The sequence below is a fragment of the Lotus japonicus genome, chromosome 5, assembly GCF_012489685.1.
Source record: "Lotus japonicus ecotype B-129 chromosome 5, LjGifu_v1.2".
NCBI classification, from domain to species: Eukaryota; Viridiplantae; Streptophyta; class Magnoliopsida; order Fabales; family Fabaceae; genus Lotus; species Lotus japonicus.
In genome coordinates this window covers 8,413,871-8,435,049 of record NC_080045.1, presented here as the reverse complement: position 1 = coordinate 8,435,049, position 21,179 = coordinate 8,413,871, and the positions used below count along the sequence as shown (strand labels likewise).

Below are 21,179 nucleotides of genomic sequence, written 5' to 3'. Positions count from 1 at the left end.
GCTTACTTCCATGTCTTCATAATTCAACTGAGACAATTATGTTCGAGCCAAAAACATTTACATTATGGTGGGGATAACTTTTTCAGCTGAGGTTTTTTTCATCGAAAAAATTCGAACCTGAAACATTACTTAAGGAGAATCAAGTGGATACTACTTGAATCAACCATTCGTTAGAACTTATTTTAATTTAATTTATAACTCAACATTCTCTTATTAATCAGTTGAAATTCATGTAAATCTTATTAAATTGTAAGTGTAATCTATATTTTTAATTAACCTCACATGAATTTCAATGAATTGAGAGATTGTCTTAAAAGAAGGTTTAAGTAAGTATTGTTGTTGCTAGCATTTTTATTTAATTTAGTTTCATGTGTCATATTATGAGGCAACAACGTCACCTTTTACTGTTCAGAGTTTTCTTTCCACTGCTATTGGTATTATTAGTCACCATGCAACTATACTTACTCAAGTTTATTATTAGGCAGTAGGCACTACAGTTCCCTGTCTTCAATTGAAATTTCCTATGACAGATGCTTAGAAACAAAAGCAGGAGTAAAATAATTAATTAATCAAACAATCATGTATCTCATAATGTGTTTTTTTTATCACCTTAACATTATCTTTATTATAAAATGTGCTTTATACATGACTGGCTCGGTTCACATCAGAGAATTCCCCTTATAAAAAAATATTAGAAAAGTACATGAAAAATTAAGGGCCCCTTAATTTTAAGGCTAAAAAACACTTTTGGTCCCTAATGTCTCAAGTTTGTGCAAATTTTGCCCTTACTCTATTTTTGTCGATGTTTCTACCCCTCATGTTTTCAAACAGTGCATTGTCTACCCCTCCGTCAGTCAGACGTTAAAAAACTAACGAAATGAGCTGATTTGGCTTTTTTTTAATATTTTTTGGACCTACCACGTGGAAACTACAAGTGAAATTGGAAAAAAGGGACATGAGAGATTCATACTCAAGACCTGTAAGTAGAAAAACATGCATTTAACCAGTTCAGTTACATACATAATTGATATATACATCAAAGAAATTTAATTCATATCATTTCCTTGATCATCATCAACTTCATATACTCCTCTACATCTCTCCAATCCACTCAGGAACCTCTCCTGAGAAAGCATGACTGACGGAGGGGTAGACGGTGCACTGTTTGAAAACATGAAGGGTAGAAACGTCGACAAAAATAGAGTAGGGAATTTGCACAAACTTGAAACATCAGGGACCAAAAATGCTTTTTAGCCTAATTTTAAAATGGATAGACTTACTCTATTTCTAAAATAGTATAATTAACTTTAGTCTTTATTTCCAAAAGTCATTTTCTTTTAGAAATAGAAGGACTATATTTAAGTTGAGGGACCAAAGTAACAAATAGTGTTGTTTTATAAGGGCTAAAGTCATATTTAAGTTTTAAAAAAATATCAAACAATTAATCATTCAGATTTTAAAGATTGGGAAGATTAGGTTTTTTATTTAATTTCATTAGTTATGTGACACATCCTTAAACTTTATAAGAAAAATTGACATCATCCCTCATATAGTACTATTTAATATTTATGTACTTTTTTTTTTTTATGCAGTACATGTATCATACAGGCAAGACAATCACATTTGAGTCGAGAAAATCTAGATCATTGTGAAACGCTCTCATAATATAAGTTTTAGCATTTACAAGACTCGAACTTAAATACACTATTTTATTTGAATCATACATATAATACTTAAACCAATTCCACCAATTTATCTTGTTTTTCCCTGTCTAAAAATATTTGATTAATGAAACCAATCATGAGAATTTAGAGAGAGAAAATAGATTTGTTTTTATGGGGGAATGTAGTTTTTAAATCCAAAGGAAGGCACTGGTGTTCCCCGCCAATTTCCAAGATGGCGTGTTCAATGGTTGCGCGATGCGTAGCTTCACGCGCCGTGTGAGTGTGGGTTTCAGTGAAACAGCGCACATGATAGATCTCTGCTTCACGCATAGTTTACTATTTTACTTTGCAATGCAATGCATGTATTCATTCAGACCCCAAAACCTAAAAGAAGCAACCAATGAGGTAGTAGTTGCAGCACTGATCCTTATTTATTAATTAAATCCATTAACTTATTGTGTAAATTAGATTATCTCTGATCAGTTTCTTAACTTATTAATCTATCTCAGATTAATCAAGTTTTCTGTATCTGTTAACGTGCTACGTTTGTCCTGGACTCCTGGTAATGTTATTTTACAATGTCTTGTCTCTTTGCACACGTGTTTATTAGGTTTTAAAGTAGTTAGGACTTGAACAAGTAACTTCTATGCTAAAAATATGCATGATAAATTAAGTTTTAAGGTATGTATCAATGTTAAACTTAAAATCTCATGCTTTTTATGAAAAAACATTCATAAGTACACTTGTCAAACTTATTTTAGTTCTCAAATGAATCAATATTGCTGTCAGTTATGAGACTAATTTCCTCGAGTTTCGGATATCACATTAAATGAATAAGTATCTTCCATTTCCATAGCACTCAAGAGATCAAATTCTAAACTAAATACTTAAGAAGTTCAATTATCTACTAGATGTGTTACATTTGTTGGAACTGTGAGTTATGCACAAAGCCAACTATTATGCCTTATACAGAACAATTAAAATGTAAAAAAATAAAATAAACACTTAGTCAATGCAATTGACAAGACTGCCTCCAACATGACACTCAGCCACATATCGGATAGCCTATAGCCTAGGCATGCTTCCTTATTGCAAACCTTACGAACCCGGTCAAAATGAAACATTCGGGCATGTTTCCTCAACCGTTGAACGAAGACATTCGTCAACCTAATTGCTAGATGCTTGAAGAGGCTGAAACTCCATCACTGTTTCCATCATCATGTCGGCTTTGCTCGCCTCCGACTTGCTCCAGCAAACCCCACCGCCCACCACCACAAGCCATCGTCTCAAGAGGCCTTCGAACCCTAGCAGGGCCATTGAAACTCGGTTTCTGCATCGAAGATTTTTTTAGTTTGTTGGAGTTGTTATTAAATTTGTATACTCATCTTCCAACTAGTGATTGCTAATTTTACTTTATCTACGAAATACTCGCTCATCTTTTCCCATTATGTGTCCCTAATCTCTTTTTTATTTAGTGGGTCACATGCTTACATAAATTTTATCCAATGAAAAATGTATGGAAAGTATTGTTAGATAAAATATTGCTACTCTTCGATCCTCATGGCTTAATAATTACGATGGTAGCTAGTGTATATCATTTAGCACATCATTTCTGTTAAAAAGTTTTTTCTTAGCAATTTGTTGCGTATGTTTAGTGCTGCTCATAAAAAGGTTTCTGGGAATTAAAGTTTACTTTAAAGGATTTGTATATTGAGTGGCTGATTAATTGCACACAAAGCTTTCTTTGTATATTGTACAAATCGTTCCCGGAAACAAAAGTGAATTCATCATCAAGACATAAAAACAGAGGAAATATTCTCCAATAACAAAATCACGCTCTCGTGTCAAATAACCACTTTATCCCAAAAGCTTAAGCGGTTGGGTAAGGACAACTTTAATGGTTTTATATTATATTCTAACACGTCCCCTCACGCAAGAGTCTTTTGGGCTTGAAGCGTGGATAAATGCACAGGCTCACCTACCATGTGCTTAATTAAATTTCACTTTTTAATTAGAAAGTGAGGGGAGCAAGGATCGAACTCTAGACCTCTCGGTCATAGAGGCATATCATGTCAAATAACAACTTTATCCCAAAAGCTTAAGTTGTTGGGTAAGGACCACTTTAATGGTTTTATATTATATTCTAACACCTCATCTCGTGAGTTCAAATTCTCCTACTAACAGAAAATCTAAGTTGATAGCAGTTCCTACTCAAGATTATTCACTAGTGCTTTAGCATGTCATTAGAGTGGTAAATGTTGTCCTTCATAAAAGTAATAGATGAGACAATTCTCTCATTAGAGATCCCCACTATATTGGAAATTGATGGTGTCTCTTCAAGCCCTACATTTTTTTTTATCCAAAAATCAGCTCTCATAAAAAAAGCAATATTTAATGTTAATAGTTGGAGAGACATGGGTGTGTTATAAATTGGTCTAGGTTTTAAAAATACTAATACGCATTTTGCAATTTGTTTATGCATCTGAACAACTAAGCCATATTCTGCTTTGTTGTGTCTGATTCTAATAGAGCTCTGTCAAATTAGCCATTCCCATGTGACTGTCTGTTTATTTGCCTTCGTAATACATCAATTGATCAACAACAACTGTGTAGCACGCTGACTTTTATGACACATGGCATTAATATATATATATTTTGGTCATTAACTACATGACATTAATATATGGTTTATATAGTTATGTGTTCTTTCTTTCTTTTTCCATCTTTGGATATTAAATTTGAAATGCCAGTTAACATTCAATCATGCCTTCTGGATGGAATGATTAATATCCACAGGCCAAGTTGCTACGCTTTTTTGCAAAAAAGGAAAATAGATGACATGTTACAATATATAAATTAATCAAACAACATATATATGTTCACATGAAAATTTTATTGAAAGAAATAAAAATATAAAGTTATATGGATGAGTATTTTCATGTGATCAGTAGGTCTTCTTCCAGAAAACGAGTATAGAACACATCTGATCAATATGGTGGAGCTAGACCGAGTGTATGGTGGTGTGTAAAATATGGCAGAGCATGACACAGGGGACCTGTAAGGTTCACATAAGGTTTCTCTCTAACAAGGAACATATTAGTTGATATGTTGCTTTTCAAAAAAAAAATTTAGTTGATATGTTTTAATGATGATAAAGACTATGGGAAGAATGACACAAAGCTATGAAGATCATGGAAATGCTATGAAGCTCAAGAGAAGCAAATGATGACAAGAAGCGTGATTCAAAGCAACGAAGAAGAAAGGCGAGAAAGCGCCAGCTTGAGGACAAAGAAGAAGATCTACATGGAGATTATGAAGTTCATAGAGCATAGCAAGAATGGATCAACGCAAAGCAACAGAAGAGGTAGATCAAACAAGTCTAGTCTTCACAAAGATAAAGACTGAGAAAAGAAGAGCAAGACTGGCTCATCTACAAAGATGAGACAAAACGGAGAAGAGCAAGACTAAATGTCAAGACAGAGCAAGACCAAAGTTCTTACAAAGGAAGGAGATAGAACAAAGAAGAGCAAGACCACAATTGACTCTCCTGCAAAGCTAAGACAAAGCAAGACCATGTCATATACAATGATGAAGCAGAGAAAAGAAGAGCAAGACTAGAGTCAAGCCAATGCTATAAGAATATCAAGATCTTGAACGCCTTGAGAATATGGTCAAGTAAAGCTTAAGACAAGCTTCAAGCTGAAACATCAAAAGGCTTGATGAATAGATGGACAAAGCACTAAGAAGTAGCAGAAGCACTCGATGATCAATTGGACAAAGTCCATAAAACTGCATCACCCGCACTTCGAACAAATTAAAGTCCAAGTCTGCCATCATCGTCCGAAGACATGAAGTCATCGTCTGAAGACATCAGACGCCAATTGACCAAGCACAATGTCTAAGAAGAAGATGTTACAAAAGAGTAGAACTCGAGACAACAAGGAAACAGTCATGTGCATCTCTAGTATGACACAACACTTACTTCTTGAAATTACATCAATTCAAATTCATGACAAGACATCACTCAAAGCAATCACAGTACCAATCTCAAGAAGATAATCAAGGATTGCTTCATCGAGGGATGAACGATGCAAAAGGAATAACTATGAGGAAATGTCATTTCAACATGAAAGCAGAATCTAGAAAAATCATCATACTCATAGTCTAAATCAGTTGAAGCTCCAGACGCCTAGACTGTGTGCGAAGGAGTGGCACAAGTCGGCGCCAACAATAAAATTTGATTTCTCAATCAGCCAATTGGCCTACGCTTTTTAGATTATGTTTTAACCTTCCTTAAAAATAACGTTTGTCATGTAGTAAGAGAAAACTATACATCTTACTTAACCCTACTACAATTTCGTTTTGGTTAGCACAAAAGTGATGCAAACTTCAACTTAAGTTTGGATGTCTAGGAACAGAGATATTCATCATGTCGTGTCTTTTGACTATTCGAGGGGTTGAAAATAAAGTAATATGTATTTGATTTTTTTGCATAAAAGTTTCACATAAAATATAAGATAAAAAAGAAAATAACCAATTTTAATAGCATAAAAATAATCTCAGGAAAGCTACTGAAATTATGCAGCATGACAAGTTTATCAAGTCTAGTCAAATCAATAACAAACAAAAGGAAATTACAAGTCTTTTTCCAGTACAATTAAATTAGTACACTGGAAAAATTCAATGAAAGGAACAACGTCTAAAGAAATTTGTCTCAAGCAACATGGTGTTTAATAAGAAAATTATTCGACCAGAGAATAATCCACCTCATCCCGCAGATGTGGCAAATACCAATCCACCCAGTAAAGTATGGATCTCTTAGGAACTTGAAGTCCACGATCAGGCCTAATGTGGTTTTGCAGTTTTCCATTCCCTGAATACACTTTATATTCTGGAAATGAGCAGGTAATTGAATACAAAGTGTTGCTGTCATATCCCCACCTTCTTGGGTTGCTCAATGCATAACAGTTTGCATAGGGTGAATAAAATAATGCTAGCTCACCCAATGTGTCCATTCTGACAAACTCCATAGTTGAGAAGTCTATCCTGTACATGTTCAACATTTTCCCAGGCACAAAATGGACCATTAAAAGGTTTCCATCACAACTAACCAACCTAAGGTCATTATAAGTTATCGAAGGAGTGTTCTTCAGCTCTACAAATTTTAAACTTGTAGAATTCAGGTTAAGTACCCCTATCTTGGCCTTGTTAGTAAGAACATATATAGAATTTTGAAAAACCACAAGGTCCACAACCTGCAATGGATCTCCTTTGGTAGAATAAATAGCCCAACATGAATTCTGGGATTGATAGACATTCAACCTACAAGAACCATTAGAAAAAAACACGAGGACATATTCCTTTGAACCTTTGACAAAAGCAAAATGGGCACGGCTACCCCTGTAGTCATCATTATCTTTCAGAGCTAAGGTGCTGATTTTCTTTCCTCTTCTGGTCAAAGGATTCATTAGCATAAACATATTAGGACCAACAAAAATCAGATATCCACTAGAAGAACAAGAGTATGATAAGCTCCAAAAGTTATCCATCTGAGCACTATAGGACATGTTGTCAGATAGGCTAATAAATGAAAGAGATTTTTTCGAAAATGAAGCTCTTTGAACAATTAATGGTGATTGAAATTCCATGGAGTTTTTCCAGTAACTTTTAAAAAATGACCTCCAGTCCTTGCACACTGCAGAAAGTTGGAATATGTCATTGAAATTTAGTTTCTTGCAAATAATAGCAAGATCATCCCAAGGAAGCAAATTGTAAGCAGCTAGCTTTTTCATTTTATTTCCTGTACATCAAGGAAAATGAGAATCGTCGGTGATTTATAACTTCAACAAAATAATTACACAAATATTTGTTCATTTATCTCATAGTATCATGGCAAATGAAGAAAGAAAGGAAGATTTCCCCTTTGATATTATTGCATAGTTTCTCAACTTGTGTTTCCAGTCATGCAAAACATCATCAAATTATCCCTCAATTAGGACGCCATTAAACTCATTACTCTAAATCTGACATAGAAACACCGGTAATAAAACTCAACATAATTTAATGGCTAAATTGGTGGAGAAATGATTTTGAAGACTCAGATCATGTTTGTATCTTTAGAGAATGAAATTAAGGATTTACTCAAATGCCAATCACACATCTAACTAATTCAAGTCCAATTTCTCTTTCACTTGTTGTTTAACTTAAATGAACTAATCAACTAGGAGCATAACATGAATTTAAAAGAATTTGATTTCAAATTTTCAAATGAATTACCTTATACCCGACAAATGTGAGGAAATTTAGGACTTCTAAAGTTTAATCAGATAACAGTAATGGAAAACAGACAGGGGAACTAAAGGGACAAAATCATATATCAAACCCTATAGTGATCGAGATCTCAAGAACCGAGAGACATTATTTTATTATCAAATTGTGAAAAGCACTCTCACAGAAACTACGAAGGTCGGCAAAACAAGACGTTAGAACTTCAAGTGCTTCAATCAGAACATAGATGCAAAAATTTATATGATAAACAAAGCACGCTAACATCAAAATAAATCAAATTAAAAGATCGAGGTTGATAGCATATAAACCATACCTGATGAAGATGATGATAGAGAAAGGCCATCAGAACTATCATATCGCTCGCCAGCTTCTTGCTCGTTCCTTTGTCGCATCCCTAATTTGTTTTTCATTCACATAGTCTCGAACCTTCTTGTGAGTCTATTGATGAATTTATAACCCCTTTATAATAAAAGGGCATATTTGTAAAATCTCATAACATAAAAGGAAATAACGTCAAAGCTCATTCACCGTTGGTCAAATGGATCCCTTTTGGCATTGTCGCAAAACCAATGTTTTATAAGTAGAATGGTTAACTAGTAAAGTCATATGTTAATGATTCAATGGTTTTATTGTGGTCAGTCTGTGTTTGTACAAATAATAATAACTCATATTTGATGATCTATATAACTTGTAAATAATATATTAACATAAAACATTGAGAAATTAAGTCAAATTATATTTAAAATTTAACAAAAAATAATCATATTGTGTATTCAGGAAGAAAACATGAATAATAAAAAACAAAAATAATACTGTCTCTAATATGAAGGTTTTATTTATACTTGAGATTTGACTTTTGTTTGAATCAAATATAAATTTATCTGAATCAATATTTTATTAGGAAAGCAGATTGTAAGCAAGTGAAAACAGTAGATAAAATAATTAATTAATTTTAAAAGTAAGTTATACGAGATAAAAGAACTTAAGGTTACGTTGGTAAATGATTATAAACTCTCATGATTGTTAATTCTACCTCTCAGTTTTGTAACCAGATTCGTTTGTGCAATTTAATGTCACCCGTAAACCCACTTTATAGTTTGTCTCCTAGAATTGTTGAAGTTTAGAAGATATGAACCGTTGGGAAGCTGGAAAATTAGACGTCAAAAGAAATTAATCTAATTGAAAATATGGGAAAACTTATAACTCATCGGCAAGTGTGCCAAATTATTACGTAGTATAAAAATGATTGTCTTTAGAGGGATTGTGAATTTCGTACCGATATAGCTAGCTTCATACTGAATGAACAAGCTTCAAGCTGAAACATCAAAAGGCTTGATGAAGAGATGGACAAAGCACTAAGAAGTAGCAGAAGCACCCGATGATCAATTGGAAAATGTCCATAAAACTGCATCACCCGCACTTCGAACAAAGTCCAAGTCTGCCATCATCGTCCGAAGACATGAAGTCATCGTCTGAAGACATCAGACGCCAACTGACCAAGCACAGTGTCTAAGAAGAAGAAGTTACAAAAGAGTAGAACTCAAGACAACAAGGAAACAGTCATGTGCATCTCTAGTATGACACAACACTTGCTTCTTGAAATTACATCAATTCAAATTCATGGCAAGACATCACTCAAAGCAATTAAAGTACCAATCTCAAGAAGATAATCAAGGATTGCTTCATCGAGGGATGAACGATGCAAAAGGAATAACTATGAGGAAATGTCATTTCAACATGAAAGCAGAATCTAGAAAAATCCTCATACTCATAGTCTAAATCAGTTGAAGCTCCAGACGCCTAGACTGTGTGCGAAGGAGTGGCACAAGTCGCCGCCAACAATAAAATTTGATTTCTCAATCAGCCAATTGGCCTACGCTTTTTAGATTATGTTTTAACCTTCCTTAAAAATAACGTTTGTCATGTAGTAAGAGAAAACTATCCATCTTACCTAACCCTACTACAATTTCGTTTTGGTTAGCACAAAAGTGATGCAAACTTCAACTTAAGTTTGGATGTCTAGGAACAGAGATATTTATCATGTCGTGTCTTTTGACTATTCGAGGGGTTGAAAATAAAGTAATATGTATTTGATTTTTTTGCATAAAAGTTTCACATAAAATATAAGATAAAAAAGAAAATAACCAATTTTAATAGCATAAAAATAATCTCAGGAAAGCTACTGAAATTATGCAGCATAAAAAGTTTTTCAAGTCTAGTCAAATCAATAACAAACAAAAGGAAATTACAAGTCTTTTTCCAGTACAATTAAATTAGTACACTGGAAAAATTCAATGAAAGGAACAACGTCTAAAGAAATTTGTCTCAAGCAACATGGTGTTTAATAAGAAAATTATTCGACCAGAGAATAATCCACCTCATCCCGCAGATGTGGCAAATACCAATCCACCCAGTAAAGTATGGATCTCTTAGGAACTTGAAGTCCACGATCAGGCCTGGACTGGGCGAGCCCCTAGAGGGGCAACGCCCAGGGTTCACACCGCCCGGTGGCGCCCCAAGCCAGTAGGGTTGGGCCTCGTTCAGCCAGGCCCACACGGCCCATTAAGGACTCTAGCATATGGGGGCCCAACACTACCTCTATAAATAGGTAGCAGATACCAATTGTAAGGGACTTTGGCTCATTTTATGAATACACACATGAAATTCAGTTATTCTCTCTCTCTAGGGATTACACCCTTTCTCAATGTTCTTACCCGGAACATTTGGCGCCGTCTGTGGGGATCGATAAACTTTTGATTCCCGGATCACGTGGATTGATTGCACAACTGATTTTGCTTGAGATTTTCGTTGATTTTCGTGGATTTCGCGGGACGGATTTTGATTACGGAAATGGATCTTGGATGATCTTTTTGGGCTCTGGATTGGAAAAGGAATACAATGCACCTTGACCTTCAAGAATCCATGTCACTACAGTTCTCTCGGCAGCATCTTCTTCCACAAGGTTCGCCAACAATGGCGGCGGAAGTTCGGAAATAGAAGCATCGAAGACAAGCCACGCATTCTGAGGCGGAACCGCCTGTGCTACTGGGAGGAGGGGATTCGCGATTTAGAGTGGACGGATCTGTTGATTATTGTGGCATCACAGGCGGAGCGTGGTGGAAGCTTGATCGCTGTTGTCAATCGACGGAGTGGGAGCGAATTCGAGACTAAGAAAGGAATCGATGAAACTCAGTGGCTATAGTGGACGGGAGAATGACGGATCAAGAAAGCTGATCAGGTTTCGAAAAAGAAAAAAAAAAAAAAAACAGCGATAAAAGGAGAAGTTTCAGATCGAGAACAACAAAGAGACTGATGAGGAGTAGATCAGTGGCAATGCGGAGGGGAAAGAACAAGGTGCGTTCACGAGAGAATGACAGATCGAGATTCAGCGTGAAGGCGCATCCAGCGATGGCAGATCGGAGCAACATGGTTCAGACCGACAATGAAGAACGTCAACAGAGGTGAAGCTTCAGATCGAGGAAGCATGTAGGCAAGGGAGAGCAGATCGGTAATGACGAAGAAAAGAACAAAGGCGAGGAATCTGTTTAGAGCACAATACATGAGGAGCAGAACCAATCCCGAGACGTTGGAATTCTGGCGGGCACGCTTTTGCTTTGGCGGGCACGTGTTGAAGTTAGGCGGTGAGCAAATTCTGGCGAGCAAGTGTCGGCGGCGTTGAAGTTAGGCGGTGAGCAAATTCTGGCGAGCACGTTTGCTTTGGCAAGCACGTGTTGGCTTTGGCGAGCACGTTTTGAAGGTAGGCGGCGAGCTAGTGTTGTTGGCGATGGAGTTCGACGGCAAGAGAATGTCGTTGGCGTTGGAATCTAGCAAGCACGTTTTACTCCGGCGGCGGAATTCTGGTGGGCACGTTTTGTTTTGGCCATGGAAGTTTGGCGAGTAAAGCGTTGCTATGGTTAAGATCGCTGGCCAACAAATTTTCCAATTCCTTCAAACTTTTCCTCCATCTTTCATTTGATTCCCTTCTCAGTTGTTGTATTTCCTAATTTTCTTATTTTGAAGTTGATATTAGAAGTTATATTGTCTTCACTGGTTTTGATTCAGACAGAGAGGAGCAAATCGGATCAAAGAGAAGGAGTGGGTGAATTGAGGCACACCATTAAAGTTTTGTGAAACTTGGAAGACTCTTCCATAAGCGGTTTGTTATTGGGTGGGACAAGCTCCTGATGGCGCGATTTAGTTACAAAGTGAAACAAGTTTCACGATGAACTAAATTAGCCCCGGAAAAGCCCACGTAACAACCGGATTCATTGGCGATGTGTGGGGTACAAATTGCCCATTCTACTGAGCACCGCTTTGGTAATCCAACTGGCCATTGGAACCCAAAGCACTTTGAGTCCCGAAATGGGACGATCACACCAAGGGTGGCGACCTACCGCTAGGGTGGTGACCTCATGCCAAAGGGTGGCGACCAAACGCTATGGGTGGCGACCTGTAAGACTCAGTTTTTAGACACACAAAAGTCGCCAAAAGGGTGGCGACCTCACGCTAAGGGTGGCGACCTACCGCAGGAGGGTCGCGACCTACCGCAAGAGGATGGCGACCTACCGCTAAAGGGTCGCGACCTATCGCCAAAAATGAGGGTAGCGACCTACCGCAAAATGGTGGCGACCTACCGCAAGAGGGTCGCGACCTACCGCAAGAGGGTTCTCGACCTACCGCCAAAAATGAGGGTAGCGACCTACCGCAAAATGGTGGCGGCCTTACGCTGAGAGTGGCGAGCAAGTCAAACTAATTTCTTATAAGGCACAGAATTCTTTGACAAAATTGGTTTTAACTTAGATTTATAAGAGCACATCTTTGGTGGTTGATTTTTCTTTGATGATTAGGAAACAGGCTAAAGCAAGATGGTGATGGCGATGCGGCAAGTGGGGACACTCCTACTCCTCATGACTTGGACACAGAGTCTGGTGGACTTGTAGACTATGGCGAGTGAAGGAGCATGCGTGCTGGGCGGATCTTCTCCTAGGGACGATGCGGCGGCGACTTCAGCTTGAAGACACATTGTGCTCTCATGCTTCGAGCTCGGTGTCTTGTGGACTGGTTGAGTCCCTTCACCATATTAGGGGACTCGCCCAGGAAGCAACTTGATCCATGAAGATGCTACGAGGGGCGGATGCGGGAGAGATTGGCGGGAGACCATGTCACCAGGCGAGCCAGCTTCTATTCAGCGAGTCACGTCATATGAGGCGGGCCACCACGACTCCTTAATCTTGTAGGCGTTTGTACACCATCTTTCTAGGTCCCGCGTCAATCGGAGATTCATGTATTTGCGTATTTCCTTGCGCTATTGGCGGTTTGTGTTTCATTTGCGCCATGTCGGCGACCTACACGCTTTATACATTCTTTGTTGATCCCGCCAAGTAGCGTGGCTAGGTGATCTTCTAGGCGGGGAAGCTATTGCAACTAGAAGCTTGGGAATAGTTCCTGCGCGTTGGTCGAAACCGCCAGCCGAGGAACGCCGTACCAAGTGGAAAGTGGCAACGGGCGACCTGCTAGGAGGATCACAAGGGGACAGAGATTGACGGTCACATTTTGGAGACACACTTCGCTCTCCTGCTTCGAGCTTGTGGACTTGCGGACCAAGGGCGCTCGCCCTTCATCTTTTCACGCCATGTTGGCGACTTGGATTTTTGCATACACGATGGATAAGCATTAGGCAGTTATGTTATAGTTTTCTTAAAGACACACTTAGCTCTCATGCTTCGAGCTCGGTGTCTTGTGGACTTGTGGACTGGGCGAGCCCCTAGAGGGGCAACGCCCAGGGTTCACACCGCCCGGTGGCGCCCCAAGCCAGTAGGGTTGGGCCTCGTTCAGCCAGGCCCACACGGCCCATTAAGGACTCTAGCATATGGGGGCCCAACACTACCTCTATAAATAGGTAGCAGATACCAATTGTAAGGGACTTTGGCTCATTTTATGAATACACACATGAAATTCAGTTATTCTCTCTCTCTAGGGATTACACCCTTTCTCAATGTTCTTACCCGGAACAAGGCCTAATGTGGTTTTGCAGTTTTCCATTCCCTGAATACACTTTATATTCTGGAAATGAGCAGGTAATTGAATACACAGTGTTGCTGTCATATCCCCACCTTCTTGGGTTGCTCAATGCATCACAGTTTGCATAGGGTGAATAAAATAATGCTAGCTCACCCAATGTGTCCATTCTGACAAACTCCATAGTTGAGAAGTCTATCTTGTACATGTTCAACATTTTCCCAGGCACAAAATGGACCACTAAAAGGTTTCCATCACAACTAACCAACCTAAGGTCATTATAAGTTATCGAAGGAGTGTTCTTCAGCTCTACAAATTTCAAACATGTAGAATTCAAGTTAAGTACCCCTATCTTGGCCTTGTTAGTAAGAACATATATAGAATTTTGAAAAACCACAAGGTCCACAACCTGCAATGGATCTTCTTTGGTAGAATAAATAGCCCAACATGAATTCTGGGATTGATAGACTTTCAACCTATAGGAACCATTAGAAAAACACACGAGGACATATTCCTTTGAACCTTTGACAAAAGGAAAATGGGCACGGCTACCCCTGTAGTCATCATTATCTTTCAGAGCTAAGGTGATGATTTTCTTTCCTCTTCTGGTCAAAGGATTCATTAGCATAAACATATTAGGACCAACAAAAATCAGATATCCACTAGAAGAAAAAGAATAGGATAAGCTCCAAAAGTTATCCATCTGAGCACTATAGGACATGTTGTCAGATCTGCTATTAAATGAAAGAGATTTTTTCGAAAATGAAGCTCTTTGAACAATTAATGGTGATTGAAATTCCATGGAGTTTTTCCAGTAACTTTTAAAAAATGACCTCCAGTCCTTGCACACTGCAGAAAGTTGGAATATGTCATTGAAATTTAGTTTCTTGCAAATAATAGCAAGATCATCCCAAGGAAGCAAATTGTAAGTTGCTAGCTTTTTCATTTTATTTCCTGTACATCAAGGAAAATGAGAATCGTCGCTGATTTATAACTTCAACAAAAGAATTACACAAATATTTGTTCATTTATCTCATAGTATCATGGCAAATGAAGAAAGAAAGGAAGATTTCCCCCTTGATATTATTTCATAGTTTCTCAACTTGTGTTTCCAGTCATGCAAAACATCATCAAATTATCCCTCAAATAGGACGCCATTAAACTCATTACTCTAAATCTGACATAGAAACACCGGTAATAAAACTCAACATAATTTAATGGCTAAATTGGTGGAGAAATGATTTGGAAGACTCAGATCATGTTTGTATCTTTAGAGAATGAAATTAAGGATTTACTCAAATGCCAATCACACATCTAACTAATTGAAGCCCAATTTCTCATTCACTTGTTGTTTAACTTAAATGAACTAATCAACTAGGAGCACAACATGAATTTAAAAGAATTTGATTTCATATTTTCAAATGAATTACCTTATACCCTACAAATGTGAGGAAATTTAGGACTTCTAAAGTTTAATCAGATAACAGTAAGGGAAAACAGACAGGGGAACCAATGGGACAAAATCATATATCAAACCCTATAGTAATCGAGATCTCAAGTACCGAGAGACATTATTTTATTATCAAATTGTGAAAAGCACTCTCATAGAAACTACGAAGGTCGGCAAAACAAGACATTAGAACTTCACGTGCTTCAATCAGAACATAGATGCAAAAATTTATATGATAAACAAAGCACGCATAACATCAAAATAAATCAAATTAAAAGATCGAGGTAGATAGCATATAAAACCATACCTGATGAAGATGAGGATAGAGAAAGGCCCTCTGAACTATCATATCGCTCGCTAGCTTCTTGCTTGTTCCTTTGTCGCATCCGTAATTTTTTTTTTCATTCACATTGTCTCGAACCTTCTTGTGAGTCTATTGATGAATTTATAACCCCTTTATAATAAAGGGGCATATTTGTAAAATCTCATAACATAAAAGGAAAGAACGTCAAAGCTCATTCACCGTTTAGTAAAGAAGGTAAAGCCTCAAAAGTGTGAATTAGCTTGGGACAAAGATTCGAAACGAATAGAAAGGTTTTATCTCGCAACAAAGCTTGACATGCCAATTATTTACACGCTAAGATTAAGGGCTGCTATTTCGGCTAGCATTTCCACCAGCCGACTTCTTCTCCAAGCTAGCAGTGATTATGATAAAGTTTCGAACAAGTGTGGTTATGGTCATTTTTTGCAAATTTCTAATTTTCCTTTAAGCATTATGTTTGATTATGGAGATTTTGGGTGTAGATAAATAATGAGTTATTCCATTTCCATCACAAAAGTTTTGAAATTAGAAAATCTGAAATTTTTCACCTTGATCACATCGATTACTAGAAGAAAAAAAAATCATTTGTACCTTTTGATGACCCTCATTTAGTCTTTTTTTAGGGACATTTCTTTGTTAGTTTTGAGCCTTTTTCTTTTTCTCAAGTAGTGTTTCATGCATTATCATGCATTTTTATCCTTTTTGTGTTTTTGTTTCGTTTTGGTAATTTTATAGCTTTATAGGGACTTTTCTTTCATTTTAGTTAAGTTTAGGGGTTTTATTAAGTATACACTTGTTTTGGGGCCTTTGTGCAAAGCTAATCTTTGAGTTTCTAGATATTTTCCTAGCTTGGTCATTAAGGTTTCATGTGCAATCAGCTGAAGATGGAAGGGCTAGAGGCTTGAAGGCTTGAAGGAAGCAATAAAATGGAGTTAAAGTGAAGTTCAAGAGGTTTATGAGCGTGCATGTGGCGCTCAAGCGCCTCCAATTGGCGCCTGAGCGCCAATTCAACAGATACTCTGCCTGGCAATTTTGAAGGCTGGCGCTGGAGCGCCCCTGTCTAGCGCTGGAGCGCCAGTGTTAACAGAAACTTGTTGTGTTGAGGCTTAGGCATTGGGGCTCAAGCATGCTTTCCTAGCGCTTGAGCGCCATGACTCGCCCATTTTGCCTATAAATAAGATTTTTGTCATTTATTTTGGGAGCTAGTCTAGACTCTTGGTACATTTGATATTTTAGCAAAGTTTGGAAGCTGAAGAGCAACTTGGGGCTTATGGGAAGCTTCCACTTTGTAATTTTCAGGTTCACTTTCATTACTCTTGTATGGATCCTCTAGCCTAGCCTTTTCATTGCTTTGGGTTTTAGAGATTCTATGAAGTTTTAGTTGTTAAATCGTATCTCTATGCATGAGTTCTTGTTTCTATCTTTGTATTTCAATTCTATAATGCATGATTAGCTTGAGTGCACACTTGCTATAGGCTAGACTATAATCATAACGAAAGTTTGTTGTATCTGGGGACTTGAATTGGAATAGACTCTTCTATACTTGCTACTAGGAATAATGGAAGGGTTGGATTTTGCTGGCATGAATATGTATGCTTAGAGCCTCAAATGAATGATTAAGTACACAAGGAATTGGGCTTAACTTTTAGTTTGTGAGAATTGCTTATGTGAGGCATCAATAAGTAATTGGTTTGGCTAGAGCAACAAAGATAGGTTCAAGGTTTTCATATGCATAGGATAGGTAGACTAGAATGGAATAGATCATCGACAACCCAAAGCCTTTTTACCTTCGATATTTTCAACAATATCTCCATTGCTATCTTGACAATTCTTTGTCACAACCAATCAACATTAAAATCAGAATTTGTATTGCTTTTCAAACTCACAAGCTTCAAGCTTAAACCAGTGATTTTCTCTCAATTCTTTGTGGTTCGATATTTTTAAACCGGGTGGATTCTGTACACTTGCAGATTGACCAACACCTTTACACGAAATATAACATCTTTCAACAAGAACTAATCTTCTCAACTATACAGCTACTGAAATTATACAGCATGACAAGTTTGTTAAGTCTAGTCAAATAAATTACAAACAAAAGAAAATTACAAGTCTTTTTCCAGTACAATTAAATTAGTACACTGAACAAATTCAATGAAAGGAACAATGTCTAAAGAAAATTGTCTCAAGCAACATGGTGTTTAATAAGAAAATTACTCGACCAGAGAACATTCCACCTCATCCCGCAGATGTGGCAAATACCAATCCACCCAGTAAAGTACGAATCTCTTAGGAACTTGAAGTCCACGATCAGGCCTAATGTGGTTTTGCAGTTTTCCATTCCCTGAATACACGTTATATTTTGGAAATGAGCAGATAATTAAATACACAGTGTTGCTGTCATATCCCCGCCTTCTTGGGTTGCTCAATGAACAACAGTTTGCATAGAGTGAATAAAATAATGCTAGCTCACCCACTGTGTCCAGCCTGACAAACTCCTTAGTTGAGAAATCTATCTTGTACATGTTCAACATTTCCCCAGGAACAAAATGGACCACTAAAATATTTCCATCACAACTAACCAACCTAAGGTCATTAAAAGTTATCGAAGGAGTGTTCTTCAGCTCTACAAATTTTATACTTGTAGAATTCTGGTTAAGTACCCATATCTTGGCATTGTAAGTAAGAAAATATATAGAATTATGAAAAACTACAAGGTCCGCAATCTGCAATGGATCTCCTTTGGTAGAATAAATAGCCCAACATGAATTCTGGGATTGATAGACATTCAACCTACAGGAACCATTAGAAAAAAACACGAGGGCATATTCCTTTGAACCTTTGACAAAAGCAAAATGGGTACGGGTACCCCTGTAGTCATCATTATCTTTCAGAGCTAAAGTGTTGATTTTTTCCCTCTTCTGGTCAAAGGATTTATTGGCATAAACATATAAGGACCAGCAAAAATCATATATCCACTAGAAGAACCAGAATAGGATAAGCCCCAAAAGTTATCCATCTGAGCACTATAGGACATGTTGTCAGATAGGCTAATAAATGAAAAAGATTTTTTAGAAAATGAAGCTCTTTGAACAATTAATGGTGATTGAAACCAATGTAGGACATGCTGTCCATCTGAGCACTATAGGACATGTTGTGTCATTGAACAATTAATGAAAAAGAATTTTATTTCAAATTTTCAAATGAATTACCTTATACCCTACAAATGTGAGGAAACTTAGGACTTCTAAAGTTTAATCAGATAATAGTAAGGGAAAACAGACAGGGGAACCAAAGGGAAAAAAATCATATATCAAACCCTATAGTGATCGAGATCTCAAGCACTGAGAGAAACTATTTTTATGATCAAATTGGGAATAGCACTCTCACAGAAATTACGAAGGTCGGCAAAACAAGACATTAGAACTTCAAGTGCTTCAATTAGAACATAGATGCAGAAATTTATATGACAAACAAAGCACGCATAACATCAAAATAAATCAAATTAAGATATCGAGGTAGATAGCATATAAAACCATACCTGATGAAGATGATGATAGAGAAAGGCCCTCTGAACTATCATATCACTCGCCGGTTTCTTGCCCGTTCCTTTGTCGCATCCCTAATTTGTTTTTCATTCACATAGTCTCGAACCTTCTTGTGAGTCTATTGATGAATTTATAACCCCTATATAATAAAAGAGCATATTTGTAAATATGATAACATAAAAGGAAAGAACGTCAAAGCTCATTCACCGTTGGTCACCCGATGTTCAACTATTGATAATTTGAAATTTTAAAAATGGATCGCATTTGGAATTGTCATAAAACCAATGTTTTATAAGTAGAATAGGTAACTAGTAAAGTCATATGTTGACGATTCAATGGTTTTATTGTGTTCGGTCCGTGTTTGTACTATTAATAATAACTCATAATTGATGATCCTATATAATATTTTTTAGAAGGTACAAATGGTTGCCAGGGAAGGCTACATTTTGAGAACTTATTTTAATAATCTCAAGAGGTAAATATTCTAGAAAGTGCAATCTTAACAAGAAAAAGAGTAGCCAACATGCATAGAAGACTATTGCTGATAGTTGACCAGCGATTACAGCCTCATTAGGTATTGAAGCAGAATACATTAGATGCTAGAAAGCATGGTATTTTGACAATTGGTGGATACATAAAAACTAGGTTTTAAATTTCTCTCTTTCTCACTAGGTTATTAATCTATATCTTAATATTTTTCTCTTGGTAAACAAAGAAAAAACTTAAAAATCAAAAGAAGTTTATCTAATCAAAAGTTCAACATACAAGAAAACAAAACCGAATCATGTTTATACTTTTCTCCTAGACCTTAGTTTGGACAAGCGTTTCAAAAACATAATTCATCAAATTTGGCTTAAATTATCAGACTTCAATTAATATGTTTATGTACATATATAGACTATGCTATAATCACACTAGGAAGCTTACATTTTTATAGAATACTTGAATTTGATTTTTTTCAAATGTGGATGACATTAGAGAGTCTATCTGAGCCTAAAGAACTTAACTACATATATAATTCAATCCTTTAGTTTCAGGTATTAGTTAAAGTGAATTCAACAAACATATAATATAATTTCCCAATCTAATATCCCATTCTATTTTCAATCTGGAATTTGAGGAAGAAACGGTGGTTGAGAGGATTTGACTATTCCAATTCTAAATTCTATGGCGATATCCAAGGAGACGTACAATCAAGAGTGCAGTGAGCCATTTATCAATTTCCGATGTCAAGGAACTAAAATCCATAGAAAAAAAAAAGCAATAGCAACAAACAATAACGCAAGATGCATGTTGAAGAGAACAAACCTTGAATCGGACAAGGAGATCGTTGCAAAAACAACGTGCCTAGTCAAAACCTCTTTGACAATGAATCTACCAAGATGAAAATGGAAATTGACTGTTAGAGGTGAAACAAGAGAATGAATCCCAAAAAATGCAATTGGAAGTAACAGATCTGCGATATAAGAAGGAAATTTTAATCAAAATCTCTTTGGAGAACCAGATCAAAATGAAGCTGGAATCAAAATAAATAACGAAAACAAAACCTTACGCGTACGAAGGTGAAGAAGAGAGATCGAGGACAAAGATGAGAGATGAGTAATCACAATGATGAAGAGGGATCGAGATTCATACCATAGTGGAAGAGAGATATTGATGACAGTGGTAGAAGAGAGATAGAGCTCGAGATTTGGGCCATAGCAGAAGATAGAGATCGAAGACGGTGGTAGAAGAGAGAGCTCGAGATTCAGGCCATAGCAAAAAAAAAAAGAGACCGACGACGAGGGTAGAAGAGATTTTAACCAAGTGAAAGTGAAAGGTTTAACACCCTAAAAATTTAAAAATTGATTACGTCGGTTTAAACTGACATTAATTACAATTAAACCGACGTA

The 21,179-nt window shown here is 36.9% G+C and overlaps 2 protein-coding genes across 2 annotated transcripts; both read right to left on the bottom strand.

The window, feature by feature from the left end:
- Positions 1–6,406: 6,406 nt before the first annotated feature.
- LOC130719026 (uncharacterized) lies at positions 6,407–7,456 on the bottom strand. The gene has a single exon (XM_057569676.1). The coding sequence runs from the start codon at positions 7,454–7,456 to the stop codon at positions 6,407–6,409; it is 1,050 nt and encodes a 349-aa protein (XP_057425659.1).
- A 6,497-nt stretch (positions 7,457–13,953) lies between these two features.
- Positions 13,954–14,916, bottom strand: LOC130719025 (uncharacterized). The gene has a single exon (XM_057569675.1). The coding sequence runs from the start codon at positions 14,914–14,916 to the stop codon at positions 13,954–13,956; it is 963 nt and encodes a 320-aa protein (XP_057425658.1).
- Between the last annotated feature and the right edge of the window lie 6,263 nt (positions 14,917–21,179).